The sequence below is a fragment of the Clupea harengus genome, chromosome 2, assembly GCF_900700415.2.
Source record: "Clupea harengus chromosome 2, Ch_v2.0.2, whole genome shotgun sequence".
Classification (NCBI taxonomy): Eukaryota; Metazoa; Chordata; class Actinopteri; order Clupeiformes; family Clupeidae; genus Clupea; species Clupea harengus.
This window is the reverse complement of record NC_045153.1, coordinates 21,239,952-21,265,924: the sequence shown is the minus strand read 5'-3', so window position 1 is coordinate 21,265,924 and position 25,973 is coordinate 21,239,952. Positions and strand designations below refer to the sequence as shown.

Here is a 25,973-nt window from a genome sequence, read left to right as displayed (position 1 = left end):
GAGAGAGAGAGAGAGAGAAAGAGAGAGAGAGAGAGCGAGAGGTGGAGAAAGAGTGCCCAAAAACTTCTGACTGGTTCAGAGACAAATAATTCCAAAGGGGTGAAGCCACAGGGCAGTATTATGATTACTGAGCCACCAGAACAAGGTCAGCCCAGTGAAGAGGCTAGAGCAGTGAGTCCTCTGTCATTGGCCCCAGACCAGACATGGGAACAAGACAGCCAATTATGCGCCGGTGCAATTAAAATAATTTAAATTCCACGCATACCTCATCAGGTTGAGGAGAGTTGAACAATTTGCTCAGTAGGGAAAAAATGACATCTTTAATCTATTCACTGTTTACAGCAAGCATAAAGAAAGGATTTGCAGTATAAATTATGGGTTATAGATAACAAGAGAATAGTCAGAAGCAGTCACGTCACACACATTCTTGGAGAAAAGGATTTTCATTTTTTTCCCATTTCTCGATTTTAATTTTTTTTCCCTTTCTTTTCTGAAAGCATGACACAAGCACTGATATGGAATCCTTGTGGGACATTAAGCCCCTTACATGTGCGCCAAGCATGGAATACAGCCCCTTCCCGTTAGAAATGGCTCTCCTTCACACACATCTTACTCTTTCTTATAGTAATACTCAGATATCTACATCTATCTGACTCAACCACCCACCTTGTCGTTGAGTAAAATAAAATAAAACCTTCTATTCTTTTATATCTTGTGTGTCGTTTAATCATCCCTATTCTGCTGGGCTGCACAGAACAATTTTGCAGGATATTAACTTCAGCTAAAGCTCTGCTTGTATCATTTGTGGTTCCTCTCAAGCAGCAATCCCTGGAGTCACAGCGCCTGTCTCCCTGCAGTAATGAGCTTCACTAAGCAGAATAGAACAGTTAAATAGGAAGGTAAGATCAAAACTGTCTGAATCAGGATATATGAGGCGCCATTAAAGAGTTCCCAGAGATCGCCCCGGTGAAAAGTGGCCTGCCCACACAGTGTGTGTGTGTGAAAGGGAAGAAATAACGTGTAACCAGAAACCTCGTCTCTCTTCGTTTGTATTTGTGAATGGTGATGTTTCTTTTCTTTTTTTTCTTCCATTCAATGGAAAATTCACTGTTAGATGTGCTTGATAGGAGCTGTGATATGTGAAGACCTCCTGTGTAATTTACAATAAGGACAATCTGAATAGTGCATATACGATCAAACTACATTTCCAGAGAGTACAAACGTGCTGTATCTATTGGGGGGGTTTCTTTATTTCTAAGGACGGGGTCAGAACAATACAAAAGGGAGAAAAGGGAGAAAGAGAAAAGGAGAGAGAAAGAGAAAGAGAGAGAAAGAACTGTCCCATGAAAACCATTTTTGTTCCATTACAAAGAACTAGGTCATCCTCTCATAATTGTCAATCATGCAATAAATCTCCCTGTGCCACAAATGAATACTGCATTGGGAATGAAACAAAGCTTATTGCCATGCAATGTCAGCTTGACTTAATTCAGCCTCCTTTTCAGAAAAGCCAATTCACATGCAGGCTTTAAGGGAGTCGCACTCTGATCCCGGGGGAGAATGCATGGAGACAGACCATTTTACGCCGGCTAGCTTTTATTAGTATGGCCAGGGTGAGGCTGATGGCGAGCATGCCTCCTGTTATTATGCCGTTGTTTTCTTTTATGTTTTCCCGCATAAAGGTGAAATGGGCAGGGGAATACACATTCCCGCATACATAGTGCCTGTGTGTGTGTGTGTGTGTGGGGGGGGGGGGTGTGGGTGGGTGTGTGTGTGTATGAGTGTGTGTGTGTGTGTGTGTGTGTGTGTGTGTGTGTGTGTGTGTGTGTGTGTGTGTGTGTGTGTGTTGCTTTTGTGATCGTTATTGTATCTTCCTTTATGAAAACCCTTTCTACCTGTCTGCACTGTCCTTACCCTCAGCTCAATACTCCATTTAAAAATAAAGTGAAACATATGAATACCTTTACAGCACGGCTTTAAATACGTTTCTGAAATAAAATCCATTGGAAACATACGGAAAAAATAAAAACAGGCTGACTCCAGTGGCTCCACTCTCAATCTAGTGTCAATACACAATGTATTTCACTGCAAAGCATATGATCACATAATAGGGGTAAGCATCTCACCTTTATAAGACGATCTGATATGTATCTAGACACATGGGCTCCGATACAATTCAGGGACGATACATGTTAATACAGCATGATTCTGTGAAATGTGATGCATTGCAATATGATTTGTATTTATTTATTGATATATATATCATAAAAGACCAAGGATTCCCAAGTTATTTTATGGCACAGGAACAAAAAATTGATGTAAAAAAATACCCATCTTTTCAGAATTACATTGAGTTTATTACTTTTCCAACAAACACAGTTTTGACAACAAAAAACTTAAGATGAACATGAATTTGATATCATGAGTATGAACTTAACACCGCCTCACACACCCATGCCCAGCTGTCTTGGCAGTTATTTAGGGGGAGAAATATGAAAAAAATATTATAAAAAACAGTCGTAGTCCATCAGTATATTGCAATTCATGAACATTGCCAAGCTCCTCACACTGAAAACAAAATGAATAGATATCTAATGAGCTACAGCCAATCAATACAGTAAATAATTATGCGTAGCTGTAACTCTGTGCTCACTACGCCTAAATAAATTGTGAAGGGTTCACAGAGTGACAGGAGAGTGACAGGATGAGAGGATGATGATCTGCTTTGTGGGGGCTGGTCTGGAGTACATTGTAGCCAAGGCTATACTATCTGTTGCAGCCTAACAAGCTAATGTTAGCTGCTGTCTATAACATTGGGCCACCTGTTGTGTGAGCCACATGCATCGGTTTTGACAAGTTGGGATCAGAATCATCAATCAAACGGTGGCATCTGTTTTTTGCAATGCTCACATAACCTAAACATTGTTGCATCTTCGACTGGATATAGTGTAGTGTGTTTGTTCCTCTCGATTTTGCTACCAATTAAGTGTGGATGGGTTTATTTTGACCAGTATATATCAGTGACATAATGCTAACGTTTCTCTTGTAAAAGCTCAACGCGAGATGCTGTGCAGATTTATTAGTGAATGATAGGCGGTCATTATTATTTTGAAAGTAACATGACTTATAACGTTAGATCAGTGAGTCTTCTGCAGCAGCTTAGTTTCTACCAAAGTAGAATTAGCAGCAAAGCTTCAGTCGACCGACTCGTAACTTTAGAATTGGGCCATCGACCGGTTCATGGTATGTTTAGATTGATCCAGGGGTATCAGCCTGCCGATGTAATCGCATCTTTAACGATAAACCAATTTCGAATTCATATTGTGAATCGTTACACCCCTATCACATAACGTATGTGTGCCATATGTGTAACACACGTTATGATACCCATTTGATAGAGTCAAAAGCATTTTTTTATCTCTTCAGCAAAAAAACACAACAATCCACTTCAGTGTCTACAGTGGTGTTCAGTAGCTTCTCCTGTCATCCTGTCTGTATGCTGAGCACACATTCATGTTTCTCTCTCTCCCTCTCTGTCTCTCTTTCTATCTCCTTTTCTCTCCCTCTCTCCTCTCTGAGCTCACCCTTTACCTTCCCCTGCCAGGTGTCATGGCTTTACGAGTATCTGATTGGACAGAAGGAGAGCGCAGTGGTACGCATCCAGCAGACGAGTTTGGTGTCATGTCTCTGTGGAGCCCACTGACAGTCCCTCACCGGAGAATAATAATAGCCAAGCACCACAGCTCAGCCCTGATCTGCTCTGCTCAGTACGCTCTGGCAGGGGAGAGGGAGAGAGAGGGAGACAGAAAGAGAGAGAGAGAGAGAGAGGAGAGGCTTCAACAGGAGTGAGCGAGATGGGGAGAAAGGATCGAGAGAGAGAGAGAGGCTTCAAAATGGAAGAGAGATATAGAGGGAGACAGACACCTTACTAGGGAGAGAGAGAGAGGCCTCACCAGAGAGAGACAGAGAAACTGACATTTGAGTCTGGAGAAGAGGAAAAAAAGAAAAGCTGGAACTGGAATCACATGAAGACCGCCAGACTTACACTATGATACAGTAACCGTAACAATACTTCTTTTCCCCCTCTCTCTCTCTCTCTCACTGGAGAAAACCAGTAACATGAGAGGCCTTAGCAATGTGAGAGCCCTGGATTACCACTAAAGGGAAACACCTACACCTGACAATACACAGAGTCAGAACACTCCACTGACACACCATTCACCATTTCATCTCGCTATTGTAGACAAATAATGATCCCAGGGTGATTACAAAGTCGATTGTGAGAAGATGTACACTATGTTACTAGGCCAACGGATGTCTTTCTTTCTCTTGTTGTGGAAAAAGGTTTGCTATATTGTGGGAATGTGTGTGTGTGTTTTTCAATGCGAGGGTATTCATAACGGGGCATCAAGACAGGTGCGATTCTGGCATTCTTCAGAAAGGCCTCGCCACAGTGGGTAGGCTTTGATGTTGCGTATCTGTGGGCAGTCAATGCTGCCATGACATTTAATCACTCGACTGAGTAATGATCATTTTCAGAGCTGTGTGTGTAACTCGTGATTAACTCCCATTGTGTTTTAGATTCACGTTTCGGAATGTGCGGACAATAGCGTTAGCTAAAGCTAATGACTAACTGAAGTTGTCAGTTTACCCTTGAACAATTAAACGCTGAGCTTATCAATGCTACAGCACCTGTGTTGACATGCCCCCTCACTGACATTGTTTCAACTGCTGGGATGGATTTTTTTTTTTTAAATCGACATTAGCGTAAGCGGCGCTATGTATTTAGCATTTTTATCTAATAGACTGTCCATATCAGTATTTCACCTTGAAAAGGCCATTTACTCGCTAGACCAAACACATAAATAATTCTGCCAGACGGCAAGCTAATGTAACTTGCAAAAGACTCAGTGAGGCTGCACACCACCATCTCCGAGTATTTAAGTATTTTTTTTTATTTTTTTAAGTAATTCCATTTAAAAGAAATTACCCTAATCGACTGCTTTTGTGGTCGGGGAGAATTTCATTTCTACTAGACGAGAGGCATTTGGACTCTACACGCTCCCTGTCAGAAGATTCTCCGAGCACAGGCGCTTTGAACAGCGATAGGATTTCTTGCTTCTCGAGTGTCATTAGCTCTGGGGCATTTCTTATGCCAGGTAAAGATTAGATAGCGATCGGTACTTTATGAGGGACTTTGGGAGGCGATGGGGGCCCTCTGCGCCTTTTGTATTGAGCTGCGTCTCGTCAGGAGAGCACAGCAGAGAGAGGGATAAAAAAATATCTAATTTCCTCTGTTTTCACTTTTGAGCTTTATGGGGACCCAGCTGAGACGGGCTGGTTGTCTTACTCCGTGTTTTACTCATTGTAAGTGAGAAGTGCTCCACGCAGACCGACTCGAGTTCATTTGCATGAATGAACAGGATGAAGGACTTAAATATAAGCGTTGCTCAACAGCAAAAGGGGCTCACTTACAGTGACAAACGTTGTTTCCGTAAACACAGATTACACTCCATCCTGTACAAATATAAAGACATTCCCTCTTTCAGCGCTAACATCCATTAAGACAACACAACCTCCTAGACTTCCAGACTTGCGTCTCGACACAGCTGTCATGACGACAGCTGAACAAGATGAGCAGAACCCCCCCTCCTCCTTCCAGCATCCAGTAGAAACCAAAGGATGAATTTGACAGAGTACAGTATTTATTTGAACACCCAGAAGAGCAGAGGCAGTGTGCTGGCCTTTTGTTTTGCCCCCGCCACCCCATCTCCCCCCCTCTCCCCTCCCCTCCCCTCCCCTCCCCTCCCCTCCCCACGCCTTGCCTTTAATGGAAGTGGTGGAAGTGGGCGGGCTGGAACAAAGTGGAGCTTGTCCTGACCTAAATGAAAAAGCGCCTCCAGATCTCAACGGTCACCTGTCCTCCTAAGAAGGCCAGCCAAAATCTGCTGACGCCTATGCTATGTGACTAAACTGGCCCGATTCTAATTCATCTCCCTGATTCTTTTTTTTCTCGTGGCTGAGAGGCTCTCATCAACACCTACAGCCGAGGACTGAGGGGGTCTGAAGAGCTATAAATACAGCAGCTTCATTAAAAAGTATTGCAGGAGGCCTTCCACAGAAGCAGAGAAAGCAACGTCTTTCTCCATGTCGACTTTTGCTATTATTTTGCCCTTGCGGTGTGCTTGAGGAGCCTTGAATGAAGTATGAAGTTCAAACAACATCAATAATGTTGGAATAACATGAGTGTGTTTATACAGAAGAAGATTCATCTGTGATAGCCTCCATGAAAATTAGGAGCGAGCGAAAACAAGTGGAGGAAATTTCTGGAGTCCCAGCAGAGATTGCCTTCCCTGATGTATTCTTTTTCCTGTCAGCCGGAGACGTGAAACGAAGCCGGGGAAAATTAACTCCTGATACGGCCACGCTGAATTAGACACTGAAAAAAAAAAACACACACACACGCACGTTCTCTCTCTCTCGCTCTCTCTCTCTCTCTTTCTCTCTCTCTCTCACACACACACGCGCACACACACACTTTTTAAGGATTCCAGCCTTGTCATTTTCAATTTTCTGCTCCTTGGACATGCTTGTATTCAGATTCCAGAACATCTATTCGGCATATCAATCCTAATTAGACAATCTGGGTCCACGAAGGATGGGAGAGGACTTATTTGCATAATTTAATCATAAATACTGAGTGATACATATTTCCAACTGCATTTGTACAATTATCTTTTCATCCTTGGGGCAAAAGTATTAATATGATTAGGCAATAATTCTTTAAAAAAGAGAGGGAAATAGGAGAGAAACGCACAAGCACTCCTTTTTAAACTCCAGCTTAGGGCTATATGAAAAATTAATTAATTTCTGAGGAAAATCAATTTCTCTACGTGACCATATTAGACAGAGGCTGGCCATGGCCTCGGTATCTTAGTCCAATCAGGAAATCTCATCTGCTCTCTTCCAACTTCTGTCACTAACATTTAACATCCTTGTACAAGCACCAGTGATCACCACCGTGGCTCCTAACCGTGCTGTAATGTGAGGGGGGGGGGGGGGGGGGGGGGGGGGGGGGGCTGGGGGGCTGGTTGTCTACAGACGCGCTGGAGCTCAAGAGTCCGACTCAGAAATGGGAGCGAGCCCAAATGGCTCATCAGGTTTCAGGTGTGCGCCACATTCTACACCATTACAGCACCCTCATCTAGTTTAATCTGACAGATAGTTCTGAGATGGATTCGGTTTTTTTGGTGCAACTTACTTGTTTGGTTAAGAAAAAACTATTTTGTGAAAATGATTAGTGCTTATATCATTATCAGAGAATTACTACCAAATATCTTTAGTGACACTTTCCAAACATGTTGCCCAACATGTATGAGGCGACTGGTAAGCAAACATGCATCAGTGCAGAGTTCAGGCAGTTTTTTTCCAACATACAGACACTCTATCAGATGTAGTTCCTAGGCTTCCAGCATTCTCCAAGTGTATGCAAATGAGACAAACGCTTTAACAGCTTCTTTTCCACAACATGCAAATTAAGAATGCAAACCACTGTTCCACACAAATAGCCGTAAAATCCAGCAAAGACATTAACCAACCATCAAACACTGCTGGCCCCAGACACGAATGGAGAAAATCAACGAGTTTTTTTTTTTTCCAAGTGTACTCCCACAGTTGTTCTCTTATCAGCGTGCAGCATCACTACAGATTCCAAACCTATGTTAAGGTGTGACAGCACGAGCGTCAAGCGTTGCTTGAAGTGGACCATCTAGTAATCTAGAGCTCGGAAGCCATGCTGCCTGTATCGCACTGATCCTCTGTGTTCACACATTTGGTCTGCTGACATATGCTCAAAGCACAGCTAATTTGGGCACAGGTGGTTAATCCAATCTCAAAGTACCCCCTGGACATCTAATGACAAACTGCAGGGAAAAAAAACATATTTAAAGTGTTTGTTTTCAGGAAGAAAGGCTGTCTTTGCCTGGCTATAAAACAAAAAAAAGTATGAAATGCATGAAATCCAGAATAACTTCAGTTTGCCTGAATGTTTAACAGTTAAATTTTTTTAGAAAGTGTAGATCTATGATTTTAACGAGGCCTTTACAATGCCCCCCCCCCCCCCCCCCCCCCTCACCCTCTCAATCAACACACAGACGCAGACACCCCACCCTGTGTCCTTTTATCCTAATCAGGCATCTGTCACTCTGCTTTTTGAAGTTATTATCACCCTGGCTCCCTCTTGGATGTGGTTGCCGGGTGACGGGTATCTTAGCACCCACTCTGGCTGGGAATGATTTGAATGCGATCCAGAGATTTCCCCGGAGCACCTGTAAACACATCCATGCCTTGTAGAAAACAAATATATCACCAGAGCACCGCAAAGAAGAAGGAGGAGGAGGAGGAGGAGGAGGAGGAGGAGGAGGGGGAACAAAGGCGATAAAATCTGGCTCACTTAACAGACCCCTACTGAGTGCTAAACAAAATAATTACCATAGTTTGCAAATAAATGCAATTTTTACACCAACACCACAAACAAATAAGGCACTGGCTGTGCTCTGGTGTGACAGTGCACTCCCTATGTGGTTACAAATATGTATAAATTGAATAAAAAGAAACCTCTGTAGGAATGACATGCATCATATATTGGGGTAAAGTTAAAAACAACAACAATCAAACCTCATTCCTTATTTCAAATTGTATGTTGCCACAACCTTCCCCAGTTCCCACCTTTATCAATATGTAGTCTGTTGGATACACAGCTAACCTTCAGAGGGCCACAATGATTGTCAATTAGCTAGTGCGTTTCTGACAGAGCTCCCTGCTACTAGCCCGGAAGCTACAGAGTGCCTGAGCAAGCCTCTACAGAGAGGCGGCTGCACCATCACTGCACCGCCCTGGTGTTTTAATAACCTCTCCACAGAGTTCAAGTGTCACCAGACAGTGAACACCACCCCATCTCTCTCTCCACCTCAACACACACACACACACACCTCCCCTCCTCCTCCTCCTCCGCCTCTGTCTTCTCTGTCCCATATGGAGAAAATGAAAAGGAAAACAAGTGGCTGAAGCATTGCTTCTCCTGGGCCAGTGTCATAACTCCTATGAAAGCAAAAGAGATTACTGCCTCAGTATCTGTTGGGGAGCAGAAGGTGCACATTAATCTGAACTGAGAGTCCCTCTGTGAAAGCCAAGGAGAATCATGCTCCTCTGCAGAGAGAGGGAGAGGGAGAGAAAGAGAGAGAAGAGAGGGGAGAGGGAGAGAGAGACAGAAAAAAGAGATAGAGAGAGAGAGACAGACTGCTATCTGAAGTATGTGTATGCAGATTATCTTGCTGGGAGGGAAGGAGGGGGGCAGTGGATATGGCCGTGACCTACTGTCATTCAAAAAATATATCTATTTATAATATGTATATTTTCACACCTTCACTCTCTGTATAACAAGCAACGGACAAAGCATAAGGCAACTCACAGAAAAAAGCAGAGGTGATATACGAGCAGGGTACTTTTATATTCAGATAAACAACGATCAGTGAGGCATGGTATAAAACATGGACTGAAAATAGACTTCTCCTTTCAAAGAAGTGCCAGTGCGTCAACGTAAATACAGGAGATAAAGAAAGCGAAGCAGTCACGGACCTGACACGTATGTACCTGTCTCCCCTGTTCCGCTTCCACCTAGATGGTCATAATATATATATATAGAGAGATATATATCCACCTTGGCAATGAAAGAATTATGACTCAGCCCCGCTGACCTTCCCTCTCACTACATGAAAACAGAAATAGACATGTTAGATCCAGCGGGTAGTAAAAAAAAAACACGTTGCCTTGCGTGATGGAGTAATATCTCGTGGCTACCTTTTGTCCGTCCAAATGATGTAATCCTCCAAATGGGTGTCAGACATGGCGGAGGTGATTGATCTCGAGCCCCCACCCCAACGACGGCACTACCAGGTGCTTTCAGGGCCAATTACAGGCCTCTCCACGCGGGCAGTAATAGCCCAGCACTTTAGCGTCATTAAGGAAATGTGTGGCACTGCATTATCCCTTAACCCCATCGCTGACCACTAGCGTTCAGCAGCCCGAGGGTTCAACCCACACACTCCATCACCTGAGGGGGTCTCCCCATCTTGCCCCCCCCCCCCCCCATGCACACACACATACACACACACACACACACACACACCACCTCCTCCTCCTTCCCTGGCCACCGTTCGAACAAACAAGCAAAAAACTGTGGCGCTCGGGTCCAACGCCTCCTTAACCCCTGTCTCTGATGTGCTCCACGGTGAGTGCTCTGAAGTTTCAACGTACCGCCACCATCAATTTAGTCAGCTAAGCGTGCGGTCCACAAGCACTGGGGTGCAGGTGTACGACAACAGAAGCACAGAGCGGCCAGAGAGAGCCAAACACTCCTAACACCACTGAAGAAAATGGAATGGTCGCATGGAATAACGTTACTGCTGTTTTAATCATTTTTAACAAAGCATATCAAAATTCTGAATTATCTAAATATCTAAAAGTCTAAGCATGTGAAATTTTATCTTTCCATAAAGTCATGAGTAATATTTCGTTTGTCTTCGAAATATTGCTATATTACGTCAAGAATTACAAAAATAATTGCTCACAGAATGCTTAAAACTATATATAAAAACTAAACAGAAACACAGTTGTAAAAGTCATTAAATCATAAACTGAAGAATAATTGTTTTAAAAGGCAAACCATGAACTCATTGAACTACACAAAAAATACACAACCCATGCCCAAAGTTATCAAGTACACCACTGTGTGTGCATGTGTGTGTGTGTGTGTGTGTGTGTGTGTGAGAGAGAGAGAGAGAGAGAGAGAGAGAGAGAGAGAGAGAGAGAGGGGTGTGTGTATGCATAGTGAGGGAAGAGAGTGCGTGTGTGTGTGTATGTATGTCTGAGAGTATGTCCATGTACTGCACTGTATGTGTGTGTGTGTGGTGGATGCAACTCCATTCGCGAAATGTGTGCATGGATGCCAGGCTGTATGTGTGTGTGCATACTGTAATCAATTGGGCAATCAAAAATGCAAACTTTTAAAACAGTATTTCTAATGCAAGAAGACCTGAGAGAATCCAACTCAATTCAGATATGGATGATTCTGAACCCACATTCTCCCTACACTTTCAAACACATGGCCTACTTCGCTTTGCATCTTTCAATCGTATGCATCCCCATGTCTTTGAAAAATCAAAATATAGCCTTCACCTGAATCATTATATGAATCACTGTATTAAAAGCACACTTGACCAAATTTAGCATATTCAATTTTAATCAAAGGAATAAATAAATAGCCCCTTGAAATATTCTATTCATTGCATAACCCTTTACATGAATAACTTTTTTGTCTCTTTAATTAAGGATACGATATTGTGAATCTCTTCAAGAGCATTTTATGAATAAATGTATTTATTATCAATGATACTTCTACTCAAATTCTTTAATGAGGTAAGACATGGGTCATTTTCAGTGTCTTCCATCACACTGTTATGCAACCTACTCTTCATAAAATTGTGAAAGTCAATTAATATATTGGCAAATAAAAAATAGTAGTATCTTAGACTACTGTGTACTGTCATTCTAGTAAGAAATAAAGTATTGTACAACTCATTGTACACAAACAGTAATTATACATTTCCGTCGACATGTGTTGCTTCACCACAACAAGTGCCCCTTATTAATCCACAAAAGCTTGAAGGTTGTCTTGCTTGTGGCATGCGTTTAGACAGGCCAACGGTTTTCTTTTGAAAATTAAGGTCTTAGTACATTAGACTAATTATGTTCCACTGCTAATTTTAAAAGCAAGGCGAAATATGATGCAACTAATGAGTTTGTGAAATATCTCGTCTTCTGTCAGAGTAGTGGTAAACTACAACATAAGGTGGGGAGAACAAATGACTGCAGAGTAAGCATTTCCATAAACGCTGCTGTTGCTAGTAGGCCTGATGTCTAATGCACGTAACAGGCCAATGATGACAGCCCTTCAATTCCGATGTATGTAATAGAAATAAAACGGCAGCCTGACCTCGTAATCAAGATAAAAGTTATTTAGTTTAGTTAAGTTTCAATACCCAATTTGACACATTTTATAGCTCAACATAACCAATCGTACTTTCTCTTTTATATCTTGGTATAAATTTGCCAAAGAGATTATGTAGAAATGCAATAAGAGTCTTTAATCCCGATGCTTGAAATTGAATCCAAATAGATTTTATAAGTCAAACGTGTGGCGTCTCAGCCTCCGAAACTCCTGAAATGACTCCAAACGACTCTAACCAACTTTTGTACAGTCCGCACCAGCCTATCACACACACACGGCGATGCCAACTTTGCATTTATCATAAATTGGCCTAAATATCATAGAATGTCACCTACTATTATAATAGCGTAATTTCCCTGTGCGCAGCAGGTTATCATACCCAACATCAAATAATGTCTACTTAAGAATTAAATAGCTAAAAATTAAAGGACTGTCTTTTCTCAACCGGCTAGCCTTGACTCGGTTATGGATCTAAAAAAACGCACGCACACACAACGGAATAACTAACTGTAGTTATCCGTCACTCACCTCGCATTTGTGCAGTCATTGTAAAGAGTCTCGAAGTCCTTTCTGGAGATGAGTTTGCACCGGTTCACGCCGGGCTGGATGGCCCCGAGTCCCCTCAAAATGCGGACCTGCTCAACATTGCACACTACCGGCGTGATCTCCAGTCTCTTCAGCTTGGTGTAGACCGTGTGCAGTCCTCCTACCAGGTGCTTCAGGAACAGGTCGAACGCCTGGGGAAGGCAGATGAGCTCGCTGCCGTCCACAGTGAACGAAGCTACCTTAGCGCCTCTGAGTTCAACCATTTTGCACTCATTATTCTGTGGAGTGTTTTCAACAGGCGACGGGGTCGAGTACACGGGTTTACTGGGCAGCGTGGCGGTCGGGATGCCGGGACTGCCGGTGGTTATCAGCTCCGATCGGAACAGGCTCTGTGCAGTTGGGGCCATGGATGGAGACGGTGAAGAAGTTGCCGAGGGCGAAGAGGTTGGAGCTGAAGTTACGATCGGAGACGGCTGAACCAGCGGGTTCGGTGGGATCAAAGCAGCCGGTACGGCCATGGTCAACATATGAGAGTAAGTTCAAAGTATAAAAACCCAGTGTGCAAAAAAGTGAGGTGGCCGTTATATCTCAATGAAAAATCCAAAAGGAAGCGTGTTCCGCCGGTAAGTTTACAGATGAAAAGGAACAGAAAAGGCCGTGGTGGATGAGACTTCGGCTCTGCGCGGTGGGACAATCATCAAAGATTGAGAGAGAATGACAGGAAGAAAATGAGCTGAAAAGTGCAGCTCGGTCTGTGGATGAGTTGTTGTTGTCACAAGGTACAAAGAGGGAGGAGCCAAAGGACACTGTCAGCCTTTGAAGCATAGACAGCGCACAATAATACCGTGTTACATTCATTGGTACTGTGCGCAGCAAAATTGCGTTTCGCTTCGCTGTCACTGTCTAATAACTAATCGACATCTCTTAGAATTGAGACTTTTTAAAACGGAAAATAGGCTACAATATGTAAGCCCAACTTAACGTCTTAACAGATAATGCGTTATCTTCGCTAAAGTTCAATATCCATATTATCCATGACAACCCTTTTAAAATAAACATCCAGGTAATGTAGCCTCATTTTATCATTTTCAAACACATTTCAAATGTCAGTATTTTGAAACTCCTTTTAGAAATTAGGATGATTATTATCCACGTAATAACTTAGATAGGCTACAAATAATCATGACAGGTTTCCACTGGCGAGGTAATGATTAACCCGATTTAGTCTCTGATCTTATTTAATGCAATATGATCCACAGATGAGCAACACAGTTACAAGACTGAGTCATGATGAGAGAAAATACTTATTGGGTCACTGTGTGTTTACAATGTGTTTATACACCATAGAAATGTTTCACCATCCTCTCGCATTACCTCACACGTTCAAATAATGTTTTGTCATAGGGAAGGAGACGCGACTTAGGTCAAGCCGAAGTGGTTCTGGACATTGTAAACGTGCTTCTTGTGTTATTGTCCTTCTTAACATGGATTGTCCTTAGCTTTCAAGCAGTTTAAGTTTTAATATGAATCATTACATTGTAGTTTACTTGCATACATACACAAACAGTACAGGTTTTATTGTTTGTTTGAGTGTGTGTGTATGTGTGTGTCTTTGCTGGGACTGGGGCCCAAATAGCCTATCATTGCTTGTTTCACAGTGATAAAATGATTATGTGTGTGTTTACCTTCATTATTAGTATGCAATTGTAACTTTGCGCAAGTAAGCAATAATTTACTCTTTGGGTGGACAGTTGTTTTATATTGACAGTAAAAGCTGATGAGATGGCACAAGCCTTTATAAATCCAAGTTACTGTCAGATCTGCTTTAAGATAAGCAGAATGCCATTTCAGAATTATCATCCAGGCAAAGAGGTAGCTTGTAGTGTGAAAATCAATAGCTACTTAAAATTCATAGCCAGACAATCCATTCGCCCTTTATGTTGCTAACCTTTGCTTAAATATGCAGCATATTAAGATTTCATTATATACAATGAATGCCACAATAGTTTGGAGACTATTTCCCATGTAAGAACAGGGTTAACTACGTATGATAGTTATATCTCCCTCCCTCCCCTCACAAAACATAAATACAATAAGTAAATAAAGATACAAAAGCGTAGTTATAAAGATATGCTCACACGCACACACATACCCAAACGCACACACACACACAACACACACATAAAGAGCGTTGATGATTAAACACAAAGCATCTACAAACACTGTGGGACATCTATGATGTTTCAGACCCAACAGCTACTAACAAGCAGGGTGGGCTTGATGAATCAGCCATCCATTATAGCTGCAGCTCTGCCATAGAAACCCAGCAGGAAGTGGCTTGTAGTGCCATAATACCCTCTTCAATTGCACTGATGTGTTACAACCTTAAAAATGCACAGGAAAAAAAAAACACATCTTCATCCGGAGACCACAAAACATGGCAGGATGTTTAAACATTACAGTCGCGCTAATTATATCCCTCCTTTACGTTCATCCTACCGCATGGGGCCTGCTTTCTGAAAGAGTCGGCCCGCAGTGTCGGGAAAAGGTATCTCTCCACTAGCTGACGGACATGTCAACAATATGCAATCGGATTAGAATAGAGAGAGGAACAGGAAAAGTAATAACATAGAGTGACCTTGAGGAGCCACATGGCGGTTTCAACAACACAGTACTTGTCTGTCACAGGTAAAGAGGTTAGCATGCATGGAGCGGATTCTTCAGTGTTGTTTCTCTGTCTGTTGCAAATCAGTATTAGCTGGGATTACATTGATAGGATTGGGCCAGCGGGGCATATGGTTTAGTTATGGCATATTTGGTTTGAAGAGGCAAGAATGACAGACCACACCGAGTCGTAATCTGCCGAGCCAGTAATGAATGCAAACAGAGGCCGCTGTAAGCTGAATAAATGGTGAAAGCGCAGATAGGCTCGCTGTACACAGATATGGAGATCATAAGGAGGAGGCGGGGGGGTAGGGGTATGTGGGTGCAGTGCTGCCGTCTGACAACCTTTATGTCCCTCTGCATAGCAGCTAGCAGTGGGAACGGATCAGCAGGCTGGATCAGGTCCGCCCCAGCCGTGTCCTCCACAATCTGGACCACATCTGTGTGTGAATGGCACACTGGTTCTGGCCAGCCGTAATCAGACTTGGTTTCATCAGTACTTATTGTCAGTGGCGCACTAACCGCCGACTTTCCATTGATTTATGACACATCTGTCGCATTGACTGCTGGCACCTGTGAAGACACCAAAAGCGACGGCGCTCGTGACTGCACGGTGTGGCGGTGTGGGCTTGTCTAAACCATAAGCAGGGCATGCAGAGCATTGTTATGATTGTTTTGTGTGATTTGAGACTTTGTGTGTTTGGTGAAAGTTTCTTTTTTTTTTCATGTGGTGGCAACATGCTGCACGGCTGTTTCGGGGAGTTTTGTATAAGGACTGGGCCAGGGATTGTAATGTGTGGAAGGTCACAGGAAATCATGAGAAATGTTCCTCTTCCTTGTTTTGGAGCAAACCAACAATGACTTGCGCCTTTGAGGTCTGCCCTCCATGCACTAGCTCACTGGATCATTGTGTTCCAGTGATCTTTAGGATTTATAGTTGGGTGGTGGTGGTGGGGGAACCATTTAAAAACAAGATAACACTCAGACTGGCTGCTCTAAGCACAAGAGAAACAGTTTCACTGTTGCATAGTTCAACTACGTGCAAGTCCGAGACACGTGAGTTCTTTTCTCAACCCAAGGCATCCAGAAGAATCTGAGGCCCATTCATATGTCATTCTCGTAACAATGACGTACAGACAGAATAGAAAAACTTTATTTTTTAACTTTACAGTAAAAATGAGTTTATACCTAATACCAGATATGGTTATATGGTATTTTGACGGTACCTGCTGTGCAGTAGGCATGAGAAGGACAAGTGTGTGTTGCTGTGTGTTTGTTCTCTAGGCGTCTCTCTGAGTGATAATAGGCGTGACTGGACTTATTGTGCGAGTGTGACATGACTGGGCTAACACACTGCGGCTCACCACAAGCCAGCCTTCCCGTCACATCGTCAACCCGCACTTACAAGAGACAGATGCCTGGCATTGCAGAGCTGCCTGTCCCAGCCACACAAGTTCTGCAGGGCACACACACACACACACACACACGCATGCGCACATTTACTCACACAAACACACATATACACACACACACACATACATACAGAGACTCACAAGTACACACTAACACACACACACACACAGAAGAAGGTGCTAGTAAAAAGGAAAAAAATTATAAAAATGACTAATTACTGTAATTATAATGATGCTGTTATCAAGTAATTGCACTATTATCAAGGTCTGGAAAAGTTGGACATGTAATGCAAATGGTAGAGAAGGGAAATGTATTTAATGGCATAAGACAGAAACAGTTATTGCAAATACATGATAAGACTTCTTGTATTAACTCATCTTCATGGACAAGGCAATTGCCTATGATTTAACTTAAGGACACTTACAGGGAAGTGCAGATGAGGGACTAATACTTTTGTTGTTCTGATTCTGCCACTTAACCAGACTTTGGTTGACAGACAGACAGACACACACACACACACACACACACACACACACACACACACAGACACACACACACACACACACGCACTGACACTGAGCACAGGTACAGATCAACATAGGTGTATAAACGGAAAGTAATAAACTCTTTGAAACAGAATGTGGTGGGAAAAAGAACTTCTGCTCACATTAGTAAGAAAAACGTTAATCTAATGTGTCACTGTGGCCAGTGTGACCTGGCATGTGTGTAATGCTGTGTAGAACCGCCATGGGGAAGTATGTGGTTGAGATAGTCATGGCTTTGTACAGAGGAATAGTCAAATAGCAGATGGCAAATGGTAAATGCAGTCTCCTCAAAACATTTAGCTGTCTTCGTTTTCTTTTTTGTTTCCACAGAGCAGTGCTCCTTTTTGCCAAAAGCAAATAAATGTGATCTATGGGAAGTGGAGGGCACCTGGCGTAGTCGTATGTCTTTTTAAAGACAGCAACTTCAAACAGGACATAACTAACTTTCAACGTACAGTAGTGCCAAGGTACAGTGTTCAGCAGTAGAACTTTGAAGTGGGAGAATTACTGTTTGATCAATGACACTGTGTGTTTTTTGACGTAATAATTTATTCACCCTATACGGCTCTGATAAAACAATGTTGAAAAGCAATTTAAATGAAATTCATTTAAATGTCAATTCTCATGGTTAGGACGTTTCTATAATTGGCTATTTAATTAAAATAATTTTCATAGTCATTAATACAGCTTGCAACTTGTAGTGCACTGACATATTTTAATTACATGGTATTAACAAAATTGATATGCTTTAGAAGGCACAGTGAATAAGAAATAATTAGAGCAATCATACATCATCCCCTTATAGACATTAAGTGTATCTCAATATAATTGATGCACTTTGGAAAAAAGGAGGAGATAAATAACTTTAATTGTATGGAGTTGGTGTGTGCTTGGTTTTGAATAAAAAATGTTACCAACTTTGCATTACATTTGAGGTGTGATTCATCATGATTGGAACGCTGTGAGCCCAGTCTGTGCCATTTTCATGATTATGTGTCACTCGAATGCGTGGCAGTGCTGGTGTGTGTGTATGTGTGTGTTTAAAGCACGCTCTGAAATGCTTTCATTAATCATGCGAGAACTTTTATCTAGTGGGGGACAAAAACAAGAAGAAGCTATTGCTTTAAAACAATACAGACACACACACACACACACACACACACGGGTAGAGAATCTTAAAATAAAACACTTATTGATCTTGAATATTTGTCTCCTCAAGGTTGCATGGCATTGACCCCGTCCCTTCCGGAGATGCTCCCACCCCCCACTCCTCTTTGCAAACACACCAGGCGCTAGTGAAGGGCAGATGTCAGACCAACAACACCTCCACCCCCCCCCCCCCCACACACACACACACACACACACACACACACACTCATACAAACACACACATTTCACCTACCAGACAGACGTTTTGTTGAGGCCAGAGAGGCGGGGGGGACTGTGACATGGTCTGCCCAGGCCTGTATGCCCCCCCACCACACCACACCCCATCCCAACCCCACCCCCAACCTCACCTCCCAAGTCGCCCCACCATGCCGGGAGCAGCACATATCATGCTGTAAAATAAATGCATGCCTCATTCGGCTCCAGTGTGTGTGTGTGTGTGTGTGTTTGTGTGTGTGTGTGTGTGTGTGTGTGTGTGTGTGTGTGTGTGTGTGTGTGTGTGTGTGTGTGTGTGTGTGTGGTTGTTTTCCTCCCAGGGCCTCTAAATTCACTACCTCTCAGCTTCACACAACAGCGTGTGTATTTTTTTACGAGTGTACTTTTGTGAGTGTCATTAAGCAAACAGTGAATACTAATTACATTTTCTTTCCATGGCTATTTTGCATTTCTGTGAAAAATGTCTCAATTTTTCGGGTTTACAGAGCCATATTAACACGTTGCATGGTTGCATGCTGAGGGAATTTGCCAAAGAGGGTTCAGGCAGTGTGCAAATATTTAACTTCAAAGGTATTCATCTTGCAGTGATTCCATTTATTTTGAGGTGCTTTTCTCTTTGAGGGACTTGACCCACGTTTGACTTAAGGAGTAACCCTCACTACTGACACTACTAATACCCAAGATGCGGAGACGTAACATTAGACCAACCACAGCCCACACCCAACAACCCCAACCCCCACCCACCCTCATCCGACTCCTTTACTGTTAAATCAAACAAACACATTGGCCTCTCTCTCTTCCTGACTGAGACATGGATGTGGTTTATGCATTACCTTTGCAGGGGTGGAAGCACAGGACGGCAGAGATTCATGTAAATGTGTGCTCACCCTTAAACACACCTACAAATCTCTCTCTCATTCTCCAAAGCGGAGAGAACCAAGAGAGTCCGCTCAAGCTGAGCTGGCAAAACGTCTGGTCCGTATGTAAAATACAGTCCCTCTGGTAATATACAGTAAGTCTTAAACAGAGAGCTAATTTTCCTTCCCAGAGAGCCAAGCCTGATAGGCCTACAATTACAGTGAGGCGGTCCTCGCCGCTTTGCTTGTAATATTTTCACAGCTTTTAAAATCAGTGAGAGATTTGTAGTTACACAGATTGCGAGGTAAAGCTACATCAACAGCTGTAATTACCATGGCATCGACAGTCTCTGTTTCACTCGTTCGGCAACAGCCGCAGTGATTAAAATGAATCCCAATCGACTTCTCCATTAAATTGCTGGCACAGGCGATCTTTTGACCTTTCCCATTGATCGAACATAACAATCACAATTCAATTGTAATGCAAAGAGAACATTTGTTATAATGTACATGAGATGCACGAGGCATTTCCTCAGCGCAAAAGGGTAATCAATGGGGTGACTTCAAATGGAAAGAGCACAAAGAGCCCGGCCTGCCTAATTCATTGAGTTTACAATGTATATCGAATCCAATAATGTGTACTTAAACATTCTGATTTCTTCTCTGTAGCTCAATACAGGGGGGGCTGCTTTCATCCTAGTTTCTTTCTTTCTGGGGGTCCACTGGAGAGGAGCTCCCACAGCATAGCAATAGTTACCTCGAGGGTTTGCCACCAAATGGCTAGGTAGGGGGGGGGGGGGAGAGAGATTGCTAAATGTGTGTGTGTGGTCATTTTTACTCTCCGGGTTATTTTCGGAGCTTCTCATTTCCTGGATACATCCAGCATGCAATTGTTTCTATCTGGATACTGCTGAGACATGTGGCAATAAGGCAGCAATGGAGCAACAACAACTGTGATGTTCTGCCTTATTTATGTTACCTAGCAAGCAGGGGGAAAAAAAGCTCACTGCATGTGATGACCTTGTCCTCTAAAACAAGTACAGGAACTTACAAAATTCTGAGTGATGTCTTTAAAGGATTTGGGAATCAAGATTGTATTTTACATGGCCATTAAATAGATTAAAGTAGTTAGGGCTAGTGGTAGTGGCAGTTTATCTCGTGAAGAAGATGCAGAATGTTAATTGAGGAAGTCTGGGTGGTTAAATGTCGCTTCTGCCACTGTCCTCTCCCCTTATGTGGACAAGGGTTTAGGGTCTGGTGGGAATCTAAAGGCTGATCAGCTCCACCAGCAGAGATACGTGGGAATGAGGCCATGTTTGCAGTGCTAAAAGGTAATCGCCTATGAGAACTCGGTCGATGACAGATTCAATTCCATTTAGTAAATGTTTAAGAAGTGTTGGACAAACACAAAAAGCCATCTCAGCCGCATTCAGAAAAACAAAGGGAAGTGTTAATTGCTTTAATCATCCCGAGCTTTTGACGTTGTTACTGGCTTTAAGAATAGCAGTCAACAGTAACTGTCTTATAAAGGAAATTGAACCACATTTGCCAAATGATCCACAATTAAGATATGGGCAAGTTGGTATGGCGGTGTTGTGTCTACGAAGATTGGTCAATGCCGCACAAAGCTGTTTAATTAGCTGAAAGGCCCAAGGAAAAGAGTCCTCCTAATATGTATCGCTTTAATCAAATTTAAAACGATTGTATCCTTTTGAAGGTACTTCATCGCGGATATGTTAATTAGCAGCTATGAGACTCGGAAAAATAAAGATCTTTTTCTTTTTTTAAACTCTCTCTCTCTCTCTCTCTCTCTCCTGATGAAATTGCACTTCTTGAACATCAGGAAGCACTGCTGCTCACTCTTGTTTCTTCAGCCCGGAGAATAAATTTCCTGCCAGCATGTATGCTCGAAACCTTGTTAATGCATTTCAACACATAAAAAAACAAGGGCAGCGTTTAATCTGTGGCAAAAAGGAAATGAAGCTCTTCCTGTCTTATTTACCGCGCGTACTTAAGAAGTGTTCCTGTACAATTAGAATTGTTAATAGATTTAGAAACAAAAGGACTTTGAAGGTGGGAAACTGCTGACATTATTTCACATGGGGCGGGGGGGAGACTCTAGAGGAGAAGGGTGAAAAAAAAGAGCTGCAATTAATGTGGTTTCCTGTTACATGCAGCCATGAAGTCTTGGTTCCCACTCATTACGAATGCTACACAGATGACATAAATCAAGGACAGTAAAAATCTTCATTGCTACATCAGTAAATTATGCTCAGGGATGCTCGGCGCATTGATTGTGTTAAAATGTTGTGATTTTACATTACTCTCATTAAATGCATGCATGACTTCTTTTTTTTACAATCCATAAACAGATCTCAAATAAAAGTTAATAAATGTCAGCATTTGCATTCGAAAAAAACATCTTGCCGCGTTTTTGCAAATATCAATCCATGAACCTTTCAACATTTCGTCAAGCAAAATGCTAATTGTACCTTTAGGAATTTAGGAGACAGTGACAAGAAATGTAATGCTCTGTCCTTCTTCGGCTGAGGGGCGGCAGTGAGGGTAGCACGCACAGACCCCTCAGCGTGAGGAAGGCAAACACACAGGCCCACGTGTCTCACTGTGTGAGGAATATTCAGCACTCATCCCACTGTCTCCAACGTCTTCTCTCCTGCTTAGGGGTTGGGAACACAGCAATCGCTCCATACTGTATTTACCAAGGCCTTTTTAATCAGGTACTTTCCCCTTGATTATATACAATTTTCCCACATTTGTCTTTGGTTGAGATGTTAAAATATATTAGACACACTCACCAATTACCATTAAGGGTGAGGGTTAAGATATAGAGTATCAAAGTGTCATTACACACTGATGATTAGTGTGTCACTATGTACTCAGAAGTGTAATTACAATGGAACAAGGGCTATGGAACTGTGACTGGTTGTACTATGAAAGTGTCAGCGCATGAATCTCATATTTAATGTTGCTATCTTCAACACTCCACCCTACTCTGCTGTGTGTCCCTGGTTTTAGTGTGCGCCGGAGCTAATTTACCCCCGGCTGAATTAACACTACAGAAGTGCTTACACGCTTCTTTCAGTCTTATTTACTCGGAATAGATTTGAACACTTTACCAGAATCCAAAATGAGGGCTTACGCGAGGCAGGGCCGAGAACACATGCATATGAGTCTTCCGAGAATCCATCAGCGATACTCAGTGCACTCCAAAGACAAGCCAGTGAGCCCCAGCCCTTGCCTCCTTAAAAAAAAAAGCATACACACACAAACACACACAAACACACACACACACACACACACAGACACACACACAAACACACACACACACATATACAGACACAGACACAGACACGCATACACCCGCAGCACCATCACTTGGGTGTCTTAACCACACAAACATGCTCAGCAGCATATTTATGAGTGATTAGACGTGTCGTTCTTCAAAGGTCCTTAGGAGGAGCTTGATGCAGCGGCTCGCTCTTCCCTCCCCACACTAATTCCAGCTCAGTTATGACTGAGCCATCTGCAGCGTTTGTCCCTCGCGATAAACATGGTGTAGGCCCGACTCCTATATGTTCTTGTGAATTTAGTGGCAGGATTTGAGAGTTAAATGGCACAAACAAATGTTGAGTGTGAGGCAAATTAAGCAATCTAATTTGTGTACTCGATAATAAAGCCCACTTCTAATTGCTTAAACGTAATTATTTTTCCAGAACCCGCAAATGTGAGGATTTAGCGATTAACAAGATGCAGCTCCTCCGCAGATAAACTGATCCTACACATGGAAGACGTCTCTGGACACATGTTAATGAGAATCAGTATTTACTCGAGATTTAATTGGTGGTATCAGAACAAGCGGACTATCGGAAAAGTCAATGACAGACTGCTGCGAACCGACAGTGGAATTAGCACGATGAAGGGATTTAGTTATTAGAAGCACCGCCGAAACACTTTCAGTGTCCACAGTGAGTCTGGTTTGTTGGTGTTTGTTGAGGGCCCCACTGCTGACTTTCAACTGTACCAAGCAACAGTGACCTCTACAGGGATTTGTGATTACATCAATCTATGACACGCAGTGTGCTGCTTGGCTAAGAATAGGGCTCCATATACTAAAACTGTATAGGAGAAAAACTGAAGGGGCTCTATATCAACTTGAGACAGTTTGCACATAAAATGACAAATTGCGTATTGCCTATATTTGATATTAAGTTTGCTCCTTGTGTCCTTTAAGGGTCCATTGCAGATAGGAGTAATCACATTCTCTCTTAGATGCTCACTTCTACCCACTTAAATTCAAAAGTAATTCAGATAGGGCGGGCATCATTGTATGATTATGGGCCAGAAATGGTCCCTAGGGAGTGGGTGGGGGTTGGGGGGGTCCAGGTGATGTGGCAGGATATCCAAAGGCCCATGCCAAGATATCTGACCCCTTCTCCTCTCATCTCATCTCATCTCTCTCTCTCTATCTGTTTTTCTTTCTCTCTCTCTCTCTCTCTCTCTCTCTCTCTCTCTCTCTCTTTCTTTTTCATCTTCCTAACCAACAAGGAGCAGACAAAGAATCCTGTCTTTGGTGTGGCACAGAAGAAGAAAAAGAAGAAGAAGAAGAATGAGACAAAATGGGGAACGTGCCAAGCCACGCAGGGAAAAGCCAAGGGGCCGAAACACAGAATGGAACGGAGGAGAAGGAATGAGTGATAGAAAGATAAGGGCACAAAACCACAAGGGAACAGACCAAACAGGAAGTGCTGGGAAAGGGGGCAAACACGGGGGGTGTCCCCGGGCGGAGCGCTGGGAGTGTGTGGTGGACACACACGTCTGCCTTCGCAGCCGAAGACGAGGAGGAGGAGGAGGAGGAGGAGGAACAAACAGCACAGTCGCGCACAAACACAGATACGCCATTGAGACACAATGGGTTTTCAAATTCAAACCGTGGCCGCTGAGCCTCAACAAACAGCAGTGAGGGGACCAGGATGCCATGGATGCCACGGGATATTCCTGCTTTTAGAAGTTTGTATTCCGGAGCAGCCCAATGTAAATGTAGCGTAGAAAGGCCCAAGCCAGGATACAATGCAGGCCTACAAAACACATCTTCTGGACCATTTAAAATCAAATACCTATTCAGGACTTGTTTTCATTTCTTTCTTTCTGTCTTTCTTTCTTCTTTCTCTCTCTCATTTTCTCCCCCCTCTGCTTTCCTCTTTTTTTCTTTATAGAGAAGCAGACACAGACTATGTTGTGCCTCCTGCTTTTTTTCTCACTCTTTTGCCTAGTTCTCCTTTATGTATTCAAATTCAGTTCAGCAGCATAAAATCCTCCCAAGGGTCATCATTGTGCTCCTGCTTGTCCCCTGGGCTCCCCATCACAGCGCTCAATCTCCTCATCTACACAATGTAACACCCAGAAGATGAAGCCAGGAACAGGCCCCCCCTCCCCTACACTACCCCTTTTTAAATGGCCACATGCAATTTGAAGATTAATTAAAATGCCTTTAAAGCCATTGCTGATTGTGTGAGATTCTCTCTCAAAGACGTTGTAAATTATTCCACTTTTCTTCAAAAAAAAGAAAAAGGAAAGAAAAGAAGAAAAAAAAAACACGAACTAACTGTGGGCCCGAAACAAATAGCCTAAATAGCCTTTCACTGATTTTACCCTTGGAATAATAAACATCTGTTAGATTATTATGTACGGGATGAAAAGACACATGCTTTCGCTTGCTTTGTTTTATTGAATTTAGCCTGAACGAGGGGACGGCGCATTTTGCACCAATGGATGATTTACAATTGCAGTGTAACAAGTGTGTGAGCAGCGGCCTGCCTTTCATAATGACTCCCGATCCCAAACGCTTCAAAAGATGCAAGGTCTGCTCCGGTGAACTTGAATGTGCGATCTCTGATGCAGAAAGCGAGCGTAAGGTCAACTGTCTAGCGGTGAAGGCCCTTCTGATAGAATGCAAAAAGCCTGCAGGGGCTCCCCCCCTACCCCCCACCCCACCACCACCACCTCTATTATACACGCTCACGGGGCAAGCAAGGCTGACAAGAACAAATGTGGCAAAAACACAGTGGCCCAGAGTAAGTGACCACTGAATTAACCCCGTTTTAGGGGTGCCTGTCAGGCTTACCGCCTTTGTCACTCGAAATAAATAAATAAATAAATGAACACGCAATGGGAGGTTAAAAAATATGGCGTACGTCTGATAACTATATGAGATGAGAAATCCCAACATATATCTTTTTCCAGCAGTACTTTTCACGTGTTTTATGTGTCAAATATTATCTTGTCATCTGTTTCCACAAATGGCTCGACCTTCCGGAAAGGGTTGCCCGACCTCCACCTCATCCTAAGAAACACAGCCCCTGAGTGTCCCCTTCATTTCAAGTGTGAAAAATGAGGACACACTACAGCACTTCGTCAGATCAAAATTAATCCCCTTCCCCGATAATGACAAACTCCCCCCCCCCCGCTGTCGCTCATACT

At 42.9% G+C, this 25,973-nt stretch overlaps 1 protein-coding gene and 2 long non-coding RNA genes across 6 annotated transcripts in view; 2 read left to right on the top strand and 1 right to left on the bottom strand.

The window, feature by feature from the left end:
• Positions 1-13,402, bottom strand: part of dachd (dachshund d) — a 114,790-nt gene extending 101,388 nt beyond the window's left edge. For 3 of the 4 annotated variants that reach the window (XM_031586599.2, XM_031586606.2, XM_031586611.2), the window contains exon 1: positions 12,596-13,401. In XM_031586599.2, the coding sequence (XP_031442459.1) occupies positions 12,596-13,140 (545 nt within the window). In that variant the 5' untranslated portion in view covers positions 13,141-13,401. Of the gene's footprint in view, positions 1-12,595 lie in introns of all 4 variants that reach the window. The other variant, XM_031586592.2, reaches the window with a different exon arrangement.
• A 27-nt stretch (positions 13,403-13,429) lies between these two features.
• LOC116225067 lies at positions 13,430-18,539 on the top strand. The gene is made up of 3 exons (XR_004165900.1): positions 13,430-13,676; positions 17,566-17,702; positions 18,455-18,539. It is a non-coding gene; the product is annotated as an uncharacterized LOC116225067 (long non-coding RNA).
• Positions 18,540-21,572: 3,033 nt separating this feature from the next.
• LOC116225068 lies at positions 21,573-25,064 on the top strand. Its single transcript, XR_004165903.2, has 2 exons — positions 21,573-22,213; positions 24,042-25,064. It is a non-coding gene; the product is annotated as an uncharacterized LOC116225068 (long non-coding RNA).
• Positions 25,065-25,973: the final 909 nt, after the last annotated feature.